Source organism: Orbicella franksi, chromosome 12 (assembly GCF_964199315.1).
Source record: "Orbicella franksi chromosome 12, jaOrbFran1.1, whole genome shotgun sequence".
NCBI classification, from domain to species: domain Eukaryota; kingdom Metazoa; phylum Cnidaria; class Anthozoa; order Scleractinia; family Merulinidae; genus Orbicella; species Orbicella franksi.
In genome coordinates, this window is record NC_138156.1 from 17,961,998 (window position 1) to 17,984,913 (window position 22,916).

Sequence of the window (22,916 nt, forward strand, 5' to 3'; positions counted from 1 at the left end):
ATCTGTCCCGTTAGGTTGAGCCAACCACCACTCTACAACAAGAGAAATTCAGTGTGAGTTGTGACTCGGTCAGCCAAAAGATTTTCACAACAAAGGTAAGAATTTTCTTTAGAAATCCTCTTTCAGTGAGAGAGTTCCCAACCTAACCATCCGTTAGGCTATGACTTCTATGGGCTAACGGGCTTAGTTACAAGCTAGAAATCAGCGAATTGACTCTAGTAATTTCAATTGTATTGCAGTACAATCTTGCCCTTGCCACGAATTGCCACATTAATTAAGATTAGCGCTTGTCTGGCTTTGTAGCTCAGTCCCTTGTGCGTTTGAATCCCAACCCTGCCAAAAGAATCAGCTTTCTTTCTTCTTGTGGTCTATTTTTTCTTCGCTGGGGCTAACGCGCAGGAAGACATTTACTGAAGATAATTTCACCTTCTATAGTATTGTTTCTGAGTGTATCAACAACGCGCGACAACTGAAGCCTCAGTTGTGCTGCGCTCGAAGAAATGCCTTACAGAATAAATAACGTTTTCAGGAGTGCTCAACGGGAAAAATTTTAAAATTGACTTGTTGTTGCTCGAAAGTATTAATTGACATCCAATAAGAGATAAATAGTTAATAATTAACAACCGCGGGAAAATAATATCCGCTCCGCACTGCCAGCTAGTAGAAGATAACTAAATGAAGTTGCCAGCCAGGAACCGTTTGGGGGATGCTTTTTCCCAGCCAGCACAACTTAAGAAACGCTGGTTTTCCCAGCAATTTTTACATTACTTTTTGCGCCAGCCAGGAAGAGTATAAATAACTTTTTTAATTCAATTTTAATTTAATTAATTGAGTTAATTAAATTAAAATTCCGTTGAATCTAATTAATTAATCAATTAATTAATTTGACTCAGTTATAATTAATCAATTAATTAATTATAATTACTTAATCAATTATGACTAAATTAACTAGTGAACATGAAAAAACAAAAATTTTACTTACCTCAAAAAGGAAACACTACAATTATCATTGAATGGCAGTAAGATTAGGACAGTTCTCCATCCATGCAATAATTCATCTAGCGGTAATTTATAGCCTTCCGCAAAACAATTGTCGCTGAATGTATCATAATTGAACTGTGTCCAAGGCCACAAAGACTACAAGAACTCATTGCTCCATTCAGCTGTTAATGAAAAATACAAAGTAGATTGCATTTTTTCTTCCAAATGTATACAGGCTTCAATGGAGTTGTAGCATGCATAAAAAAAGAGTAAAATCCAATAGAATTAAATGTTTGTTGTAAAAAAATCTATAGAAACCATTTATTTTGCCATAAAATGAGCAATACCTAGAAAATGAAAACTTACGATAAACTAATTGCTTAACTGCCACTGCTGTTTAGGGTTGTCAGCGTTTTTAGGAAACCAATACCGCAACGGACCCAGGTTCAGACTGCCTTAGTTACCTTCTGAAACTGGCAGATAATTTCAAATGTACTATAGTGGATTTCATGCTCGGATCTGTTCAATACCTAGAGTTAGCTCTACTAATTTACAAATTGTAATTGAATTTTTCCTCTCAGTCCATAATGGGAGGAACAAGGGCTGGAAATGAACCTCGAGCTCACACATTCCAGTTTTTAAACTGCTCTGGTGTACCTGCCCCCTTCAAACTTAACGACATAACTTTTTGACAGCCCCGAGTATATCTTTAAGTATTGGTGGCACTTATGAGAAATCGTACCTGTTCCTCAGAATCTATAATCCAGACTGTATTAATAACCCCTTGCTAGCTACAAATACAAAAACTCAACATTGAGAAAAACCAGCAGACATTTTGAACTAGTTTTCATTCTCGGGCCAGAGCAATATTAATGGTTCATTCGTTTGCAAATTTTGAAAGAATTGTGAGAAAACAAAACTGCTCTGGTGCACCTGCCCCTTCAACCATAGTCCCAACTACAAGTGAATATGTGAAAGACCATATATCTTCTTATAATCCCAACTGTAGCTCCGAGTCAAGTGTTGGCGGCAATTGTGAGAAATCGTACCCAGAATCTATAATCCAAAACATCCTAATCCTCGTTAGCAGATGCACTAAAGAAAGTGCATTCTTGCCCAAACAGCGTCCCTCTAGGAAGCTACAACATCATCTAACGATCTATTTTTCTAACTGACCATATGCAAAAATGGCTACCAATGCCTTCTGTTGTCTGGTCACGTTTCTTATAACGTGATCACACTAAAAAACCAAATGGAACAAAATACTAAAAACGCTTTGGCGTTTTTTGGTTTAAAGGTTACAAAGTAGAGACTTATTTAACGGATTATAAGGGAATAAAACGACTCTGGCCTACATAGCCTCGTTTTCACTTTTTTGATAACGTATATGTAATTGTGATCTCCAATTAGAGAAGAAGATAGCCTTAAAACTCGACACAGTGATTTATTTTGTCCTAATCTTCAAGGTAAATAGTTTTAATTCCTTTAGGGAAGTGTTTCTTCTGGGCGACATACATTTAGGCTGCTATTTTTGCATTGGATATTTTCTACTGGAGGCTTTCGAGTTTCTGACAGAAAACTGAATCTTGTTACTGATTAATTATATCTGATTTTAACGCTACTAATTATTTAATATGCTTTACTAAACAAAACGTTTGCCAGGAAGGCACTATCTTGACCTCGAAGCCTGTAAACTGCATAATTCCAGTTTCCATTTGCATAACACTTCTTCTAACCGCTTATGTCAGATGCTCAACAACCATCACCACGTCCGACGCTAGCATTTCTACCAGAAATTAGTAATATGCAGCTGACCATATGTCTACTTATTTTCGTGAAACTGAGCTGTTAAAAAGAGCTTTCCTTAGAATCTTTTTGCGGTCCTTAACGTTATTATATGAGGTGAATTACCTACCTGAATTACCTGAATTGTTGACGCAAAATGGTCTCACAGTCAACTCTCTCTTTCAACCTGTGTAAAAAGGAAAGGAACAACATTTAGCATGCGCGCGTTGATCTTTATCTTGAAAAATGGTATTGACTTTTTTGACCTTCAAAAGGAAAAATTGACAGTTTTGTACCTTTATCTTTGAAATTGCCTAATAAAACTAAAAAAAAAAACACTCTTTCCTTCATAAAAAAACTCGTGTCTAACTGTTAAAAAAACACCTCTATATGGACGCGAGTCCCTTCTTTTCCCTTTTCAAATTGCAGGAAAGCCTATATCATACCTGAAATGCAATTTGTTCAGCAAAACACCAACAAAGTACTCCACGTTCCACTCTAGAACCTGCGGAGAAACTTACATCATGTGAACACAATAAAATACAATCACGAAGAACAGTCGTAAATAATAACACTTCACGTAAATGGGTATAATTGTTTAAAATAACCTATATGTAACTGCACTTCTTCTAAGTAAAATCTTTGTAAACCCTTCAATGATTAGGAAACTTTCATAAATTAAAAAACACTCATACAGTTGAATAACAAACTACGATGTTCAAGGAACCTTCAGGAGAACCAAAGAGAGTTTTGAAGTATTTCTCTTAGTATAGGTAGTGAATTTCTTTTTTTTTTTCTGCAGTTTTCGAAAACCTTGTTACAGCATTCATCTAGTTAAATAAACTGTAGGAGTTTTGGAATCCCTTGCGAGATCACAAACACTTCTCTAATATAAGTTAAGATGTTCAAAAGAAGTTTTGGAATCCCTTGCGAGATCACAAACACTTTTCTAAAGTAAGTTAAGATGTTACGAAGTTTTGGAATCCCTTGCGAGATCACAAACACTTCTCTAAAATAAGTTAAGATGTTTAGAAGAAGTTTTGGAATCCCTTGCGAGATCACAAACACTTTTCTAAAGTAAGTAAAGATGTTACGAAGGTTTGGAATCCCTTGCGAGATCACAAACACTTCTCTAAAATAAGTTAAGATGTTTAGAAGAAGTTTTGGAATCCCTTGCGAGATCACAAACACTTTTCTAAAGTAAGTTAAGATGTTACGAAGTTTTGGAATCCCTTGCGAGATCACAAACACTTCTCTAAAATAAGTTAAGATGTTTAGAAGAAGTTTTGGAATCCCTTGCGAGATCACAAACACTTTTCTAAAGTAAGTAAAGATGTTACGAAGGTTTGGAATCCCTTGCGAGATCACAAACACTTCTCTAAAATAAGTTAAGATGTTTAGAAGAAGTTTTGGAATCCCTTGCGAGATCACAAACACTTTTCTAAAGTAAGTTAAGATGTTACGAAGTTTTGGAATCCCTTGCGAGATCACAAACACTTTTCTAAAGTAAGTTAAGATGTTACGAAGTTTTGGAATCCCTTGCGAGATCACAAACACTTCTCTAAAATAAGTTAAGATGTTTAGAAGAAGTTTTGGAATCCCTTGCGAGATCACAAACACTTTTCTAAAATAAGTTAAGATGTTTAGAAGAAGTTTTGGAATCCCTTGCGAGATCACAAACACTTTTCTAAAGTAAGTTAAGATGTTACGAAGTTTTGGAATCCCTTGCGAGATCACAAACACTTCTCTAAAATAAGTTAAGATGTTTAGAAGAAGTTTTGGAATCCCTTGCGAGATCACAAACACTTTTCTAAAGTAAGTAAAGATGTTACGAAGTTTTGGAATCCCTTGTGAGATCACAAACACTTCTCTAAAATAAGTTAAGATGTTTAGAAGAAGTTTTGGAATCCCTTGCGAGATCACAAACACTTTTCTAAAGTAAGTAAAGATGTTACGAAGGTTTGGAATCCCTTGCGAGATCACAAACACTTCTCTAAAATAAGTTAAGATGTTTAGAAGAAGTTTTGGAATCCCTTGCGAGATCACAAACACTTTTCTAAAGTAAGTTAAGATGTTACGAAGTTTTGGAATCCCTTGCGAGATCACAAACACTTCTCTAAAATAAGTTAAGATGTTTAGAAGAAGTTTTGGAATCCCTTGCGAGATCACAAACACTTTTCTAAAGTAAGTTAAGATGTTACGAAGTTTTGGAATCCCTTGCGAGATCACAAACACTTCTCTAAAATAAGTTAAGATGTTTAGAAGAAGTTTTGGAATCCCTTGCGAGATCACAAACACTTTTCTAAAGTAAGTAAAGATGTTACGAAGTTTTGGAATCCCTTGTGAGATCACAAACACTTCTCTAAAATAAGTTAAGATGTTTAGAAGAAGTTTTGGAATCCCTTGCGAGATCACAAACACTTTTCTAAAGTAAGTAAAGATGTTACGAAGGTTTGGAATCCCTTGCGAGATCACAAACACTTCTCTAAAATAAGTTAAGATGTTTAGAAGAAGTTTTGGAATCCCTTGCGAGATCACAAACACTTTTCTAAAGTAAGTTAAGATGTTACGAAGTTTTGGAATCCCTTGCGAGATCACAAACACTTCTCTAAAATAAGTTAAGATGTTTAGAAGAAGTTTTGGAATCCCTTGCGAGATCACAAACACTTTTCTAAAGTAAGTTAAGATGTTACGAAGTTTTGGAATCCCTTGTGAGATCACAAACACTTCTCTAAAGTAAGTTAAGATGTTTGGAAGAAGTTTTGGAATCCCTTGCGAGATCACAAACACTTCTCTAAAATAAGTTAAGATGTTTAGAAGAAGTTTTGGAATTCATTGCAAGATCACAAACACTTTTCTTGAGTAGGTTAAGATGTTACGAAGTTTTGGAATCCCTTGTGAGATCACAAACACTTCTCTAAAGTGAGTTAAGATGTTTAGAAGAGGTTTTGGAATCCCTTGCGAGATCACAAACACTTTTCTAAAATATGTAAAGATGTTACGAAGGTTTGGAATCCCTAGCGAGATCACAAACACTTCTCTAAATTAAGGTAAGGTGTTCAGAAGAAGTTTTGGAATCCCTTGCGAGATCACAAACACTTTTCTAAAGTAAGTTAAGATGTTACGAAGTTTTGGAATCCCTTGCGAGATCACCATCACTTCTCTAAAATAAGTTAAGTTGTTCAGAAGAAGTTTGGACTCCCTTGCGAAATCGCAAACACTTCTCTAAATATTAAGTTAGGTTTACATGTTTCAAGCAAAATTTATCTCCATTAAGCTTACTTTATTGTATTTTGGCAGACAACACTTTTCTCCTAATTAGCTGACGTGTTTTCGCCAGTTTAGGAAAGTCTTTTGAGATCAAACACTTGTTCAAATGCCTCCGAATTTCTCGAAAAGACATCAGGATTCTGGGATAATTTGGGAAAATTACCAGCAGTCGTCTACAAGTAAAATAATCTTTTGGTGTTTCCAAACCTCCCTTCAGAGATAACAAATACTTTCGCGGCACAACCTTCCATGTGTTGGAGCCTCCAACGAGATCACTTAAAATTAGCTTACGATGAGCCGTTAAAGAGGTAACTTCATTTTTGTTGGGAGGCTCTGTCACGGGACACTTTCGGTTAGTGAGAAAGCGGTTAACTCACTTCCTGTATACCATTCAGCATGTGGTCTTTAAGCATTAAACAACCACTAAATAGTTCACAAACGTTTTTTCTCTAACGTTTTTTTCTCTATTAGTTAACAAAGATATGGTTAGAAGTAACTAGCTCATTAATTTTTGCAAACCCTTTTCCTCTTGCTGTGAGCTGTGAGCTCGGTAGCCAATGGTGTGCCTCTCATGTTTCCTTCAACACCGCGATTGTTCGAGGCGGCATCATTTCATGATTCCCTACAGAAACAAAGAATGCTCCAAAGAGGCCAGTTCAAACGGAGTCGCAAAATATGGAAAGCTAGAGTCTCTTTTTCTGTAAAGCCTTTTTTATAGAACATCACATTGAAATTACGTAAACGCATTGAGACTGATATTACGATCAAAACGTCTTTATTTTAAGGGCAATTAATAGCAAGTTTGATACTGATTGTGCTGCCTAACAAGAACAAAATGCTCTGTTATGAGGAGGAATTTTAAGTAGAGTGGAGCCGTCTGACTGTGCTATAGGTATGGGTCGCACTTGGGAAATCTTTGCCAGAATTTGTTTACTTTGCGGTGGAAATCTGTCATCGCGGGCCTTTGCCTAGAGCGACCGCAGGTTTTTCGCTTTGGCAAAAACTTTGCGAATCGGCAAAACATCAAAGACGCCGTAGTGTTTGGGTGGGGCAGGCAGATTTTCGAAAAGTCGAGCCAAACAATGGGAATCACAGCGGTAACTGTGAACGCTTGTCAGCGTAACATGAAAAACGAGGTTTTCAAGCTTTTTACGGCGAGAGCATGGAATACCCGCAGTATGCTCCCGTCTACAATGATATGACTGGAAGGGGAACGTAACCGAGCACTTCACATGCGAGCATTGCGCAGGAAAGCGCTCTACCGACCAGGTCCATGCAAGCAAGCACTTCACAAACGTCGTCATCTTCGCCTTCCCAATCGTCTCCTGATCCTGAACCCGTAGATACTGGAAAACGATCTTATGTAAGATGGTTAGATGACGAAGAAAAAATGCTATTCAACCTGTGAGCCGAGAATTTCGATCGCATCAATAGCAGTCAAGCCCGCAAAGCTTGGGATGACATTGCCAAGCAAATAAATTTGAAATTTGGTACTGACAATTATCTCCCACTAGTGCGACCCTCCGTTTCTGTCTAAAAGTTTTCCTTTCCCGTTGCGGTTTCAAATTTTTGTGGTTTTTTAGCCGGCAAAGATGAAAACTTTTCCCAAGTGGTCAAGGGCGTGATTTCCGAACTTTCCGCTGTTATCTACATGTCGCTTAGCAGAGTTCGACACCTCTATCATTTGCTAATAATTTCTTTAGGCTCACTTCGGTGTTGCAAAATATGTTTTAAGCTCTCTAAATATTGGCTCTGGAGGGACAAAATTTGAAATGTTCCGTGAACATGTTACTTACGCCGGGCCTGGCTGAATGATTAAGTCGATTAGATCTGTTTGCCAGTACAGAAAATGTAGCTTCTTGACAGGTCTAATTACCTCATTGATTGATTTGTTGCAGGCTTAACACAAACGGCGGATAGGCACATCAAATATATAAGTCTACAGGCTACCCTGTCCCGCCCCGATCGCTTCACTCTCCGAATTATTCTGTTTCGCGCTCGCCAAATTTTTTTCTGTCCTCGCCGGGAGCCTTTTCGAAGGCTAAAAGTATTTTTTTTTCTTCATCTTAACTTCATCTTCATCTCAAGTCGACCCATATGTTTCATAAACATTTGCAAGACCACAGCACCTACCCTAATTCAAAATTTGGGCATTTTTTAGCGCCCTTCATTCGTACTAGTATGAAAGTTAACCCGGTATTATGTTAATCAAACATGCTTCAGTTATTTCGTATTTAGGAAGGAGTGGCCTGAGAGAGTGTTTTTTCGAGGCAAGGTCATCATATCTGGTCATCGGTGGGCAACCATATTTTCGCGCCAATGTTAAATAAATTAAATTTCAACTCGTGCGTGTTGGCGGAACGAGAAGACTTCTCGCAGTTACACTTGTTCCGCTTCAAGAAAGAGTCGACTTATGGCAAGCCTAAAAAAATGAACTGTTATTCTGGCGTCACGCGCCGCTGAAGAAACTATGGCACACGCGATAAAATTTCGCTGCTTTGCATCGCGATACCGTTCTTTCGGTATTTGCGTCAAAATTGCACGAAAATACAAACGCCAAAAAATTGCATCGTTTGTAACCCTGGAAATCCAAGTTACCTTTTTCTTAAAACAAGCTTTGTGAATGTAGAAACAACGGAATGTTAAGCTACGTATAAAACCTTGTTTGTCTCCTTGCTTGGGACGCGTTCAAGCCGAACTCATACAAATAAAATATACATACGTATATTCGCGCGCGCTATTAAACTAAGAATAACCTGATTGGAAATCATAGAAATGAAGCACGAAAGTCGCTCACAGAATTCCACCCTTAGACTTCAAGACGTAAATTTCGTAGCAAAACATCAGGGGCACCCAAGGGAACGGTGGAATATCTTTTCGGAAGAAGTGTAAAATCAAAGGAAACAACAGCTCATAAGTTCAGATAATAAGATTTCGTTCTCTTAAAGTTTCTGCCACATTACCATTATTCTAAAAATTCCGAGCAAAACGAACTGTTCCATTTTCCATAAATATAGCAGTATCATAAATATAACAGTATCAATAGCCCAAAAACGATATAGCGAAAAACAAAACAACTACAATCCGCGACTTTTGCTTAAATGTCCTGGTCTGTCTGTCTGTCGATGTATGGTAAGCACACACTCGATGAAATGTTCGCGATATGATGAGAATACTTGTGCCTAGAATTTGATTTAAATTTAAATACTAAGTGTATATAAGCTTATTAGCTATACAAGTAAACATGTTACATCTAAAGTAGACGGCGCGCATAAGCATTTGTCAAAGACGATACTATTTCCGGTACTATTGCACGAAAGACATACAACAGCTCACAAGACTGAGATACCTCAGTAAATGGTCTTTAGCTGCGTTACACGAAACGATTCTGACGATTGCTGAAACAAAATTGTCAACATCTGAATAAGTAAATCAAGAATTTTCGACATGTGTTAAACAACAAAGAAGATCTGGTTGTCTAAACGGAAAGCACACCAAGAAGATAATGCTCGGGGATAATGCACATAAAATTAATTGTTATCCAACCTGGTCAGAACAATAACGGCAAATACAGAATAGTAGAGTAGGTCTGAAACTACACAGCTAACAGACAAGAGAAGGTACAGGAAACTTACCTTGTTGAAATAAAATCAACTCTCTTATTAAGAAACCGTTCCCGACTCTGTAGAGCGCTGTAGCCAAAAGCTTTGGCTGGGACGTGACCGCGCCTGCAATAGCAACGTTTACGCTTTCAAAGTCGACAGCTCAGCTGTCACACAGGGGTCATATAATTGCTGTGTAATATGACGCAGCGCATGCCTGGATAGACGAATCCTAAGTGATCATATCACTAGGCGGCACCCTGAGTCCATTCTTCGCGCGAAATGCCTTCGGTTGATGAGTGCATGCTAATTTCCCGGGGCTAATTTTCCAGAGTGGCGGCTGTTAATGGAGCTAGTCTACCAGGGAAAACCTCACATTAAAATTTACCAGCTAGATTCATGCCAAAAATGCGCATTTTCCAGCTAGGATAAGCTTCCGAGTATAAACCAGTAAGCAAGCAATTGTTTTGAAGCGGGCTTCCCAGCAAGTTCCATGCCAAAGCTTAAGAATCCCAGCCAGCGTACTAAGCCCTGCGGAGCGGATATTTTGTATATCGGCTCCGGTGAGCACTCCTGATGGAGCCTTTGATTTATAGTCGTTATCCGACAATACTAGTTAGAACACACAGGTACATGTATGTAGTACCCTTAGTGCTCCTACTAGGGATATAGGACAAGGCTTAAGCTAGCATTAGATAAAAATATAGTAAATAGTAGACATGATGATAGATGCGAATGCAGCTATAACACTACTGGAAAAACACCTGAAAAAATTTTCAGGCTTTGAACAGGATTCAAACCCACGACCCTCTCGATACTGGTGCAATGCTCTCCCAACTAAGCTATCAAAGCCACATGAGAGCGGTTGTGTGTTGGTTGGCCCTTTATGTTCATTGGACGTAATACTTGGCTCAAGTATGTAAATTCCATAGTAATAGATGTCCAACAATAGCAATTAAATGTAGACATGATGATAGATATGATTGCAGCCATAACACTACTGGAAAAAGATCTGAAAAAATTTGAAAAAATTGACCTGTTAAAAATACTGATTACTCTCTTCACAGTTCCAATTGACTCTACAAAAGGAATCAAGATGTTATATGTATTTGTGGACATCAAATTGGACGCCAGCCATTTTAATTTGTAGACACAGTCAGGTACAACTTTGAAGCTGGGACATCATTGGCGATAGTGAGCACGATACAATTTGTGGCAACTCTTCAGGTATGTCAACTGTTAGATTTGATTGTATGAATCGGTTGTTTAACATTTTAGAAAATTGGTGGCCATGAATTCCCTTCTGGCATTTTGGAATAAAAATCAATAAAAATATCTATACCCTACCCATGAAGGGTTATTGAGTTTGAAGCCCCCACCCTCCCCTCCCAGCCCCTTACTCAGAAGATCACTGTCCTCTTGGCCTCCCTCTTCCAATCTCCTGTTAATGGTACTTGTGTGGATATTTTCTAGAGCCACGCATTCAGCACCTTTTAAATTCCATTTTCCCATTTGAGTGCAAAACTACATGCTCCTTCATACAGAATTTAAGTTATGCTTAACTAGGTATAATCTTCCTTTTGTGTTCATCATGCAGGCCGTGTATGAAGATTTGTGTAAAGACTACAAGGTGGAGATTCCACAGTGTAAGCCCTTGTCCCCTGGAGAGATTCTTGACTGTACAGCTCCTAGAATAAAACACAAAGATGCTTTCATGTAAGATAGTGAGGCTCAGAATCTTCATATTTCTGGCTTGAAATCAAAGGGCTGTGCAAGTTACACTGTAAGCCTTATTAGCATTTATTAACTGAAATACAAATTTTATAGTACAGTTTACAGCTGTACAGTCAAACTCATATCCACTCATTTGCCTAGAATAAGCAATATTCCAAGATTGTCTCAAGTGACTTGCAGGGGTTTCACTTAACGATTTCAACAGGAAGGCTATTTTATCTGAACTCCTTTATAAAAAAAACTTTCCTCTAGATGGTCAAACCAGTTGGAATAGGCAAAATCGTCCTCATAGCCAGTCGATTTTCCCGATGTCCGGCCCTTAATGAAACCCCTGCCCTGTACTCCTAAAGGTGTTTTGCATTCTTTAATGTAATTACACGTAGCAATGATTGTGAGACTCCCCAAATTACCTTTAAATGCAGTTCTGTACATTTTGTAGCAGTTTTAACATTTATTGCAGGTTAAGAATTTTAAGAAAACGACAAAACGTTTGAGTTTATAAAACATGTTTCGACAGAAACTTCTGTCATCCTCAGCTGACCCAAGTGCATGTTCCATTTCCTTGTACCACACTGATGAACGTTTTATGCATGACCCGAGAAACGTTGCCAATTGCTGTCAGTGCTACAAATAGACATACCAAGCAAGTCACGTTCAACCTGTTAAAAATGTGTTAAAAAAAGAAAAAAAAACTGTACAATGTTCAAACCTTCACTCTAGAAGCAATAATTATTTATCTCCCATGATAGTGAGACAGCTCTCTGGGTTTCCAGTTAGGACAACGTACTTTACACTGACATTACTTGCCAAAAAGTTTAATTTCGAGCAAAGCAAGTGTCCGAAAACTTTCAAGCGTCTGAAATATTAACAGTACAATGTAAAACTTTGAAGTAGTTCCAAAGTGCCAAGTTTCCTTTATGCCGGGATTTATGGAGTGAACTTTAGTTGAGACACTACTTGACATACGTAACGGCTTGATAGAATTTGTTTTATTTTCTTGTTGGTTTATCTGTAAAACCTTGACAGTGCAGTAAAACTAACATCCTTTGATGTTGTTTCAGTCTAATTCGTGTTTTGTATGGCTATCCGTAAATTTACGGTAGCTATGTTTCAGCAAAGTGTCCTAAATTTTTTTCTGAAATTTGTCCGAAATGAGATAAAAAGTGTATGGAAATAAAACGTCCAACATGTTTTGCAAGTAATGTAGATAATACATTTTCCCAAGCTTTGTAAACTGCTAATTTCTATTTTCTGTGGCCTGCTGATCCAGATTTTAGATTATTGAAGCCATTGACCAGTATTCTTCATTGTTTTAGTTATCTTGGAGATGGAAGGTTTCATCTGGAAGCTGTAATGATTGCTAACCCGTCTATACCAGCGTACAGGTACGAACTTAAGAAGAATCAAGGGGTAGTGTCATGCCACATCTGATTGCTCCAGATGGCAGTTCTTTAAAAAAAAAAAAAGAATTCAAGATAAATTATTCTAACTCATATCTTCAAGTTAAAAGTACAAGAGGCAGAATTTTCTCAATTTGCCATTTCCACATCCCCCATAATACGCCTTGTTTGCCCCCCAAAATTCTCCATAACCTTTGTTTCCCGTTTCTCCTGGGTATTACAGTCATCCCAAGAGAAACTGAAGACAATGCTTATGCAAAATTTTTGGGGGGCAAACTAGGTGTATTATGGGGGATGTGGAAATGGCGAATAAACAAATGAACAAAAATGACTCTTAAAATAGTCAGTAGCTTAGCAGTGTGTGGTTGTTAACAAAGTGATGGCCGCTCCTTTGCGTTTTCGAAGTGTCTGTGAAGAGGATTTAGATAAATTTTTGAACGACTAATATATATTTATACTAAAACAGATTATTCGCTCTCGATTTCTATACAAGATGGAAATCCCGAGCTCATAATGTAATTGTTAAGTATAGACGTGTACTGTTCAATCGCTAGGGAAGTCTGGCCTGTAATTACTGTATATTGCAAAGAATTGGTTGGGAGGGAGGGGGGATGGGGAGGGGAAGGGGAAGGGTGAGGTGGGAGGGAGGGTTGCGGGACTAGCATCCTATCAAGTAACAATAACAATACTCCTGCAATGGTCTATCCATGCTACAGACTGAAAAAGGAATGATGAAGAGCCCAAGGCTTGTTTGGCTTGTCAACAGAACGTTTTGTCATTTACAGTGTTGCCAGAGGTTAGGAAATGGCCAGGGAAAAATAAAATTCTTCAAGGTCAGGGAAAAATCTGGGAATTTTATTCTGAGTCAGGAAAAAATTGACATTTTGAAGAAAAGTCAGGGGAAATTGAAATATCTTAACACGGCTGATTTAATACCATTGAAGGCTGGAAGGAACATTTGATATCACTGTGATCTCAATGATATTTTTCCTAAAAGAAGGAAGAAAATTTGTTGAAAACTCATCCGTCTTAATGAACGAGTAGAAATTAGGGCGGCTCTACGTTCATGCTAGAAGCCGCTACTATATCTGACATTTTGTGTTTTGTTGATCAGGGAAATTTTAATATTTTTATCAGGGAAAAGTCAGGGAATTTTGAAAAGTGACGTTTGTGGGAAGCATGCATTCATCATTGCATGATAATATTTATTCCCGTTTCACAGGTACTGTTGCAGCCGCATTTAATTGTTTTTTTTTCCGTTTGTGCGTGCATTCTTTCGTGATCATCGCATTCTTTTCGTTTATCTCGCTTTCACGTTATCGATGTTCTGTTAGGTTTTTTCGCATAATTTTGCTTTGTTTGAGTCCCCTTCTGTATGCGTCTTTCTAGTTTATTTGTGTATTTTCTTCGCGACGCTACCGTCATCTCGTCTCGTTTACCTCCCTGCCGGTTTCCTTTTTTTTTACGTGTACCTTAGCTTCCTAGTCATACAACGTTTGTAAGTATCTTCTACCTTCGGCTCGTTATTTCTGTTTCTTTTATTGTATTCGTCTATAACTTGTAATTTATTTTGTTTGTAGCAACCGCTCCCTTTTCATCGCTTCTGTTCACACTCGTTAAATTGTACATTTCGACTTAACGGTTAAAGGCCAAGTAGCGTGTTGGACGTTGACTACAATAGGTACGATCCATACAGTAAAGTATTTTCCAGAGAATATTACGATATTGAAGCCATGTTTAAAGCTAGAAAAGAAGCCATAAGTACCGCATCAAAGGCCAGGAAATTTGGACTTATTCTCAGCACATTAGGGAGACAAGGGAGTCCAAAGGTGTTAGAGGTACAATAGCGACCAGCAGTTCCTTTATTTCGGCGGCATATCAGGCGAGTATTTTCGAGCCCTGGTTCGTATTTTGGCGACACGCAGTCGAGCCAAAATACTCATGGCGAGACCAAACGAGCCTGAGCGTGCCGAAAAGGTACGATTAGTTATTACCGTACCCAAATTTTCGGTCAAGGGAGCATGATATCGTAGCCGTATCAGGTCAGTGACTTGATATTGCAGGATATCAGGACAGTAGACACGGCTTGTTATTGGGTAATTGCGAATTTGGGTACGGTAAAAAATTAAATTGCATCGTAGTCTAGTAGCTACAACCTCTGGGCGTATTGCTCTCCTACTTCAACTGAACTAAAGTATTTTTAACAGAAAATGTGCGGTTTTGTTTCTAGAAAAGTACGTATTTCAAATGAACGCGCGTATGTTTAATTCGTATTGGATGGGGAAATCTTCAGAAATAAAGCACATTAAGGGGAATGAAATGGCAATGTTTCTCCGTAAAGGAATTTAATGTGAAACTGAATGGCAAAAAGGAAGTGCTTTTTGTGATAAAAACAGAGACAGGGTCAGAGCGCTTGTTGTGGAGGTATTAAGGAACCTACAAGAATGAAGATTAACTTCTTGACTTTTTAACGTTTGAAACCCTCAAAAAGAGATTGCATTTTTAACTAAATTCTTTATTATACGATTGTCATTTTCAGAATTTGGAACGGAGGTTTATCAAGGCAGGACTTGAGTATGTGATTGTGTTGATGTCTGAAATTTTCCCGGATAAACTTCGTTTGTTCGAAGATGTTGATGCGTAAGTTTCTTTTAGTGTTGAATTGTCGAATTATTTCTCTACATAGAGGACAGTTGTTATTGATTCTTGCACTAGCCACAGTCGTAACAGAGATGAAGGTAATAGAGGACTATTTTTTTCAGTCAGGAACACAATTGTAGTTTTCGGCGAATCTTCGTCGAGGTAGCCGAAGATTTTCCGATTCTTGTTTTCCATTTGGACAATAGCGCGAGTACTCGAACGATTTTACGTCGACTTAACGTCATAAGGTGAAGTTCGTAACTAGGCAACACTTTGATGCAAACCCCGTCGGGAGTACTCAAGGGAACACAAGACAGAGAGGTGCTAATGTGTGTTTTGAGCCAGACAGCGAAACACTTCATTCGCCTATTCCTTCAGTTACAGTGCAGGTGCATTAGGCAAAGGTAGCTTTTCTGTTACTCTGTCCCACCCCTGCTATTTCCTAAATTACACAGCTCCTTCCCTGTGAAGTTACTTCTTTGCCGCTTAAATGTTTGTCGGTAGAATAGCTTTTCACAGAGCTGTTGCGCAATCATTTCGTATCCATTTATCAAAATTTCCTCGTGTTTATCACATTTTTTGTTCAGTTCACACTCTTACGGTTTCCTGACTCTTTGTTGAAACCAACCCGAGCAAACTGTAGAACCGAACAGTGCAACCTGTTCTACTCATGAAAATAGTTATGGCTACTTAGCAGCTCAGGCACGGTATCCAGGTTATTTTGGCTATGTACAAAATTACCTTTAAATTGAAGAAAAACTGAAAAAAGTAGTTTACTAAGATAGAAAAACACCAAAGAGATAATAATAAACCATAAAGGAACAGGGATGGTTAAGGATGGAGACGATTAACACGGATTGCAAACGACGAACTTTTCAGGATGTGCAAACCGTGACGTAGCTCCTTAAGATAATCAAGCCATCGTTACTTAATGGAACTAATCTTCCATCTTATCATTTTAACAGATGGGTACAGGTGGCATGTCCACGACTGTCCATCGATTGGGGTTACGCTTTTCCTAAACCTCTCCTGTCACCTTACGAGGTAAATCAACCGTTTGTTTTTTTAATTACTTTGCTCTCCGATTTTATAAGTTCAACTTACGATTAACGTCTCGTTACCAGCAATTACATTTTCGTAGCCCATCACTCACTGCCACTATGGGCACACCTTGACAGTAAGACCCAAGTAGGTGACTGGACGAGCAGTCGCCATCTTGGATTGCAGTTCATGTCTTAAGCTTGTTTCTGAGAAGCGCGTGACAGAAGGTGACGTGACGTTAATATGTTTATTGATTTTTCTTACTGACCAATCCAAATGTAAGTAGTAGGAAAAATTGTTATGTCGGCCGCTTGGGAAGATGACGACACTGGCGATCTTAGTGGTTGACTGACAGAGGTTCTTGTTCGCAGTCTGCTTCCATCAACAACTAGACAATTTACCTAGATCAAAGCTCACCTTGTGGTACGCATTGTGCTGCTACGAACTAACGAAGGCTCAATGTTGACTTAACTAATCTGATTGGAATTTCACAAGTTGACGGTTTGAGTGTTTCGATGGAAAAAAATTGGGAAAATCAGGCAGAGAATTCCCGTTTTTCAGGCGATGAAAGTGAAAATAAATTCTGCAGAGAATGAAAATACATTGTGGAAATGCATTGTACGTGTACTCGCAAATTCTCAGAAGGAAATCTCTAGCAATCTGTATTAAGGAGTACCCGCTCTGACTAAGAGTTTTATGTCGACCCAACAGGCGTCAGTTGTACTTGAAGAGATTGAATGGCAACGGGATTATCCAATGGATTTCTACGCAAACGTCAGCTTGGGTCCGTGGACCGTGAATAATGAAAATAACAGACAGGTGTCTATAAGTAGGAGGAGAAAGAACTTACACACTGAAAAACTATCCTCAGAAAATATACACTCAAACATGGATAACAAAGATGGCTGTGGCGGACAAAGCACCGAATGTTGTGGAAAATGCCATCAAGAGAACCTACATAAGTTGAACAAGGTTGATGTGAGTTAACAAGAACGCACGCAGAATGATTCGAACGACAGAAGACAGCATTCCAAATAGCAGAGATCTAACTCGCGTCCAAGTTGCGACATAAAAGGGCTGTTGAAATATTTAAACGAAATAATATCTCGTCCGTAATTCTACAATTATACAAGCTGCTACCAGCGTATTGTAAAATATACCGTGAAAAAAGAGTCAAAATGGCAATGGCTAAACGAACGTTCACCCACAGCAATTTCCCAGGAACTGCAAATGAAAAATAAAATGTATGCAATCGTAACTGTAGCAGATTCATACTTATTATAATCATATGGTAGAGCGAGGTTGAAAACGAAACCACCTCTTGGGCTTTGATTAAGTGCAAACAAATACGCGACAGCTCGAAATTCAGACTTCTTTTCTTCTTACGGGCGTACCCTTAAAAGATCAATTTCCCCTGATATATACATTGCCATTTTCCTCTTTATCCCCTGGTCCATGAGTCTCTTCAGTATTCTCGTTATTTTTCTGTTTGACAGTGACTCGATATTGTAAGGAGAAATTAGAATTCGATCGCCCTTGAGACAAAAAAACAACATTAGGATTGGCTATCATCTTGATTGAGACACATTAATTTTGACTGTTGCGCATTTTCTCCCATTATATTTAAGTATTACATAGCTTCAAAAACATCGTGAGCCTCCAAGGTTTGAATTCTATTAAGTGGTAAAATACATTGGAAATTAAACAGAAAAAAGTCAAAAGGGGGGGGGGGGGGTGAATAAACAAAAACGATAAAAAAGAACAAAAAATTGTTGAAAGGAATTTGTATCAGAACATAGTATGTCTTTGGCATGTGTTTGTCCAACTGATATTCCTTGGAAGGCAGATTGCGCATGAGATGGTTTTCGTCAGAGGACTGTAATTTTTAAAGAACTGAACTGGTCGTTACTAATGAGGTTGTCATAAAGCCAGACAGTGACGTTCACATTTGTTTGTTGATTGTCACCGTCATCATAACGATTGTCACTGCATTTCACTGCATTTCAAGTTCTCGTCTGCGAGCCACACAGTTTTAGTGTCGACCGGGTACAGGAGACACCAGAAATTTGAACATAGACCAGCCAACTGAGCCAATAGTTTCTGCGGAGCCCATCCAATCATCACTGCTTCCATGGGTTGGGGGTGATCGCTTCAAAAATTTGTCTTGGCGGACGACGTACAAGTCGTTATCCGGCATGAAGAAGAGGAACTGAAAATCCTCCCAGCCCCCTGTGCCACTTTGTGAAGGGGTTACTAACCAGCAGTTAGCTGGATCCGTGGGAGGAGAACGCCGATACAGGTTTCCTTTAATGACTCCATACAAGGTGCCTATTGGATCGAAGAAGAGGAATTTGAAGATTGACCACCCGTCGGATCCCACAAGTGATGCTATACCAAGCCATTTAGGGTCAGTCCCTGGGAATCCAGGCGGGAGCCCCTTATAAAACTTACTTTTGTAAACACCATACAGTATACCGTCAGGATCAAAGAAAAGGAACTGGAAGCCCCTCCGTCCCACATTTCCGATAACGGTGGCTTGGTTGATCCACTCTGTAGCCGAGGAGCCTTGAGGAGGCGGCCCCTTGTAGAACTTGTCATTCATAACACATATCAGGTACCGTCTGGATGGAAGAATAGATGTTCGAAGTCGTTCCAGCCATCTGTGCCGATTTCTTTCGCTGTTCCAAGCCAGTCGGGGCTGGCACATTGTGGTGAAGTCCTCACGTAGAATTTGCCATCATGGTTCACGACACCAAAGAGTTCAAGACATGCCATGATACTACAAAAAAATAATAATAAAAATAAAAAAACCAGACCAGTTCATCATTTTTATTGATTACCTTGTAGGTAGTTTAACCTTGGTTTAACGTCTTGGGGCCGGTTTACAAGGAGGGAGGGTTACCCTAGCAAGCGGGTTAGCCCTAGCTGGAGGGCAAAAGATATTCAGGTTTACAAGCAAAATTTCACATGTAGGGTAACCCTACAACCCGGGACAACTTAATGCAAGGAGTCTGGAAACAATTAGAAAGTTAACCCGGGTTGGCAGGTTAACCCTACCTGGAGTATTTACAGGGGTAAAAGTTGACGCGCCTGCTAGGGTAACCCTAGCACGCAGATAGGGTAATCCGCCTACCCGGATAACCCTAGCTGCCTTGTAAACACGACGAACGAAAAAAGAGGGAATGTGTGAGTGCTAGGGTAACCCGCTTGGCAGGGTAACCCGCTTGGCAGGGTAACCCGCTTGGCAGGGTAACCCGCTTGGCAGGGTAACCCTCTTGCTAGGGTAACCCTCTCCTCGTAAACAGTCCCTTACTATCCTTTGCACATTATGCTCGCCAAAAGTGCAGATTTTGTTGTTTTTTAATAGGGAGACTTAGACAGGTGTGGCACATTTACCTGCAATCGTTTCAGTTCGTATTATTTTTTCTCTAAACTAATACAAGCCACTTAACTTAGGCCCTTCGCTCCAGGTGGTGGGTTTGCATGTTTTACCTTGCTTTGTGTTACACTTGAGTGATGTAGAGCTCTTTTATCTTCTCTTGTGCTGCATGAATTATTAACGTAATTTTGAACATGACTTAGATTTATGAAGACCGAAGTTTGACTTGGCACCAATAACAACTCGAACAGAATTTGCAAGGTGTGACAACCTATACAGAAGTAAACACGACACGAAGGACCGAACCAATATAACTGTACTAGTCACAATTAAGCTCCAAATACAGTGTAACGGTTTTTCCTAATCACTAGAATAAAGATACAGTGGAACCCCGTTATTCCGGTCAACAACGGGCCACAAAAGTCTGGCCGTATTGACGGGGTGGCCATATTAAAGAGTTCTTTAAATAAGAAAATGACTGACTGAGCTTTTTTTCGGGCTTGAATAAAATGGCCGTAATAACGTGACCGTATTCACGGGGTGGTCGTAAGGCGGGGTTCCACTCAACCTCGTTCCCAGGGTCTTTTCCCAAGCCAAGGAAAAGACCCTGGGAACGAGCTGAGGTTGGGTTCCACTGTACAATCCTTTTGTAAGTCTAGGTAATACCGCTGAACCAGTGGTATACCGTCGGCAACTAAGCGTCATCAAGCGAGCGAACGGTTGAGTAATGTTGGTATGAACAGATGAAACACTTTAGAATCAGTGGGTCTTTCTCTCTCATTTCGAATTTCCACCGCCACAATAGTCTGTAGAATTCAGCTCTGTAATCCGACCACTCTGCCTTATAGTACAGTACAAATAGATACAAGGAAAAAGTGGCCTTCTTGCTCGAGATACGATTAAATCTGCGAAAATTGAAAAATGTGAGATATATTGCGTTGGTGAAAAGTGTTAATTCAAGCTTCCAAGGACGATATGTATTCTTGACAACTATGAGGTGTGCTTTTAAATTTCGGTCTAAGCCGAAACAATTCAAGGAGTTGTGGCAAGTCTCTAGTCGAATCTTAACAGTTAAAGGCGTTGTGACATTTGACAATTCTGTGAAGTAATTGTGACAAGCATTATTCGAGTCTTTGCTCTAATGCACAAACCTCTTAAGTCATCGTCTTAATTTTGCATATTCTGTTCTGCGATGAGCATGGCGCTTACACTGATAAACGCGAAATATGGTGACGCTATTTACTTACATCTGTCTAATTCGGCTGAAACCTTGTCATGAAATTTTAATAATGAATGGGTCCATCTTATAACGTAATAGCGAAGCGTTTAGTAAGAATACCTGTGGATAATTAAAAGGTATTTTCGAAGGGAAATAGCAAATTCTGTTGCATCCAAAAATATACCTCTTCAAAACTCATGAGCAAACGCCACTTGCCTCGAGTTATAGTACTTAGGCCGTTCCAAAGCTAAGTAACACGCTCTCCCAAGATAACAAGATGTATCCAATAGCTTCCACTGGAAAACAGCTGTGGGCAAGAGCCTAAGTGGCCGGGCTAAAGCCTACGGGATTATTTTGGGGACCCCAATAATCAATTCAAATAGGATTTTGATCAGACAATTGCTTTTATGAGTGTTGATATTGACAGAGCTGCTTGAAGTCATATAAACTGCAAGTGCTAATTCCTTTTAAACGATATTATTTCTGGCATAGTCTTAATTCTGCTCCCACTACAATTTCTTCAACTGACAAATCTTAATTTAAATTCAGATAATGGTCACATGCTTCATCTGGCATTTCGAGTGTTGGTATTCCTAACTTGCAGAATAGGCCGTGGCTATAGTGAGGGCTAGCGCGGAGTGCAAGAAATGAGGCAACCAAGACTTGGATGGTGCTTAGTAGGGAGGTCATCTACTGGGTACGTTCCAGATCTATGTGTTCATTACAACCTTACTCGAAAGACGAGTATAAAGGAAAGAACTCAAAAGTGTTCGTCATTCCCCTTTTATTTCTTGGTATTAACTCGTACAAAGAAAGAAACCCATAAACCATTTACTGATTTAGTGACCATTACAGTTACGTTTGACAGTCTATATTTTAATCCGATGTGTGTTCCCATCTACTGCCTGCACTGTTGCAGAGGCGACATCAGGTATTTGAACACAGACCAGCCACCTGTGCCAATCATCTTCGCGGAGCCCAACCACTTATCACCTCCATGGGTTGGGACTGATCGTTTGTAGAACTTGCCACTGTGAACGCCGTACAAGTCACCATCAGCCATGAAGAAAAGGAACTGAAAACGATTCCAGCCGCCAGTGCCAATGAGTGTGGCTGATCGTAGCCAGTTGTCACTCGCAAATTTGGGAGGAGCCCTCTTGTGAAACTTGCCGTTTTCGACGCCGTATAAGATTCCCCGTGGGTCGAAGAAGAGAAACTGAAAGACCGACCATCGACCTGACCCCACCAGTGTGGCGGATCTAATCCAGTTGTCACGACGGGAAGTTGGTGGGAACCTTTTGTACAACTTATCTCGATGAACGCCATACAGCACTCCCTTAGGATCAAAGAAGAGGAACTTGAAGGCGTTCCAACCACTTCCAATCTGGGCGGCTTTTTTGATCCAGTCTGCGGCCCAGGAGCCCTCACGAGGTGGCCCCTTGTAGAACTTGCCATTCCAAACACCATATAAGGTACCATCTGGGTGGAAGAACAGGAATTGGAAGTCATTCCAACCCGCTGTCCCTATTTCTCTGGCTGATCCAAGCCAATCGTCTTTGGCATATTGGGGAGGAGTTCTCGCGTAGAGTTTACCATTAGTCACTCCAAACAGCAGATTCTTGCAAACTGGAGAGCTGGAACAAACGAGACAAGACGAAATGATTTAATCATTTTAATGCTGCATGTAGATGTGAAAATCTGCTGCTTCATTAAGGAAACACCCACTAATTCCCTAATTTGCTTGCCAACCCTCTCGGCTTAGTGCAATGTATACAGATTTTGATGGTATCCGTTGAAACACTGGAAGTATCATTAACAATATAGGGTTTTTAAGATGCCAAACTTGTTTAAACACTGTAGAACTT

At 39.4% G+C, this 22,916-nt stretch overlaps 1 protein-coding gene and 1 pseudogene across 1 annotated transcript; one reads left to right on the forward strand and one right to left on the reverse strand.

Moving 5' to 3' along the window:
* Positions 1-10,605: 10,605 nt before the first annotated feature.
* Positions 10,606-16,037, forward strand: LOC145463094 (2-(3-amino-3-carboxypropyl)histidine synthase subunit 1-like). The gene is given in 6 exon segments (XM_081446806.1): positions 10,606-10,776; positions 10,779-10,865; positions 11,236-11,354; positions 12,689-12,757; positions 14,454-14,610; positions 15,312-16,037. Coding segments are annotated over 6 exon segments (708 nt in total). The 3' UTR covers positions 15,417-16,037.
* Positions 16,038-18,181: 2,144 nt separating this feature from the next.
* On the reverse strand, positions 18,182-22,714 carry LOC145462266 (uncharacterized; annotated as a pseudogene).
* Between the last annotated feature and the right edge of the window lie 202 nt (positions 22,715-22,916).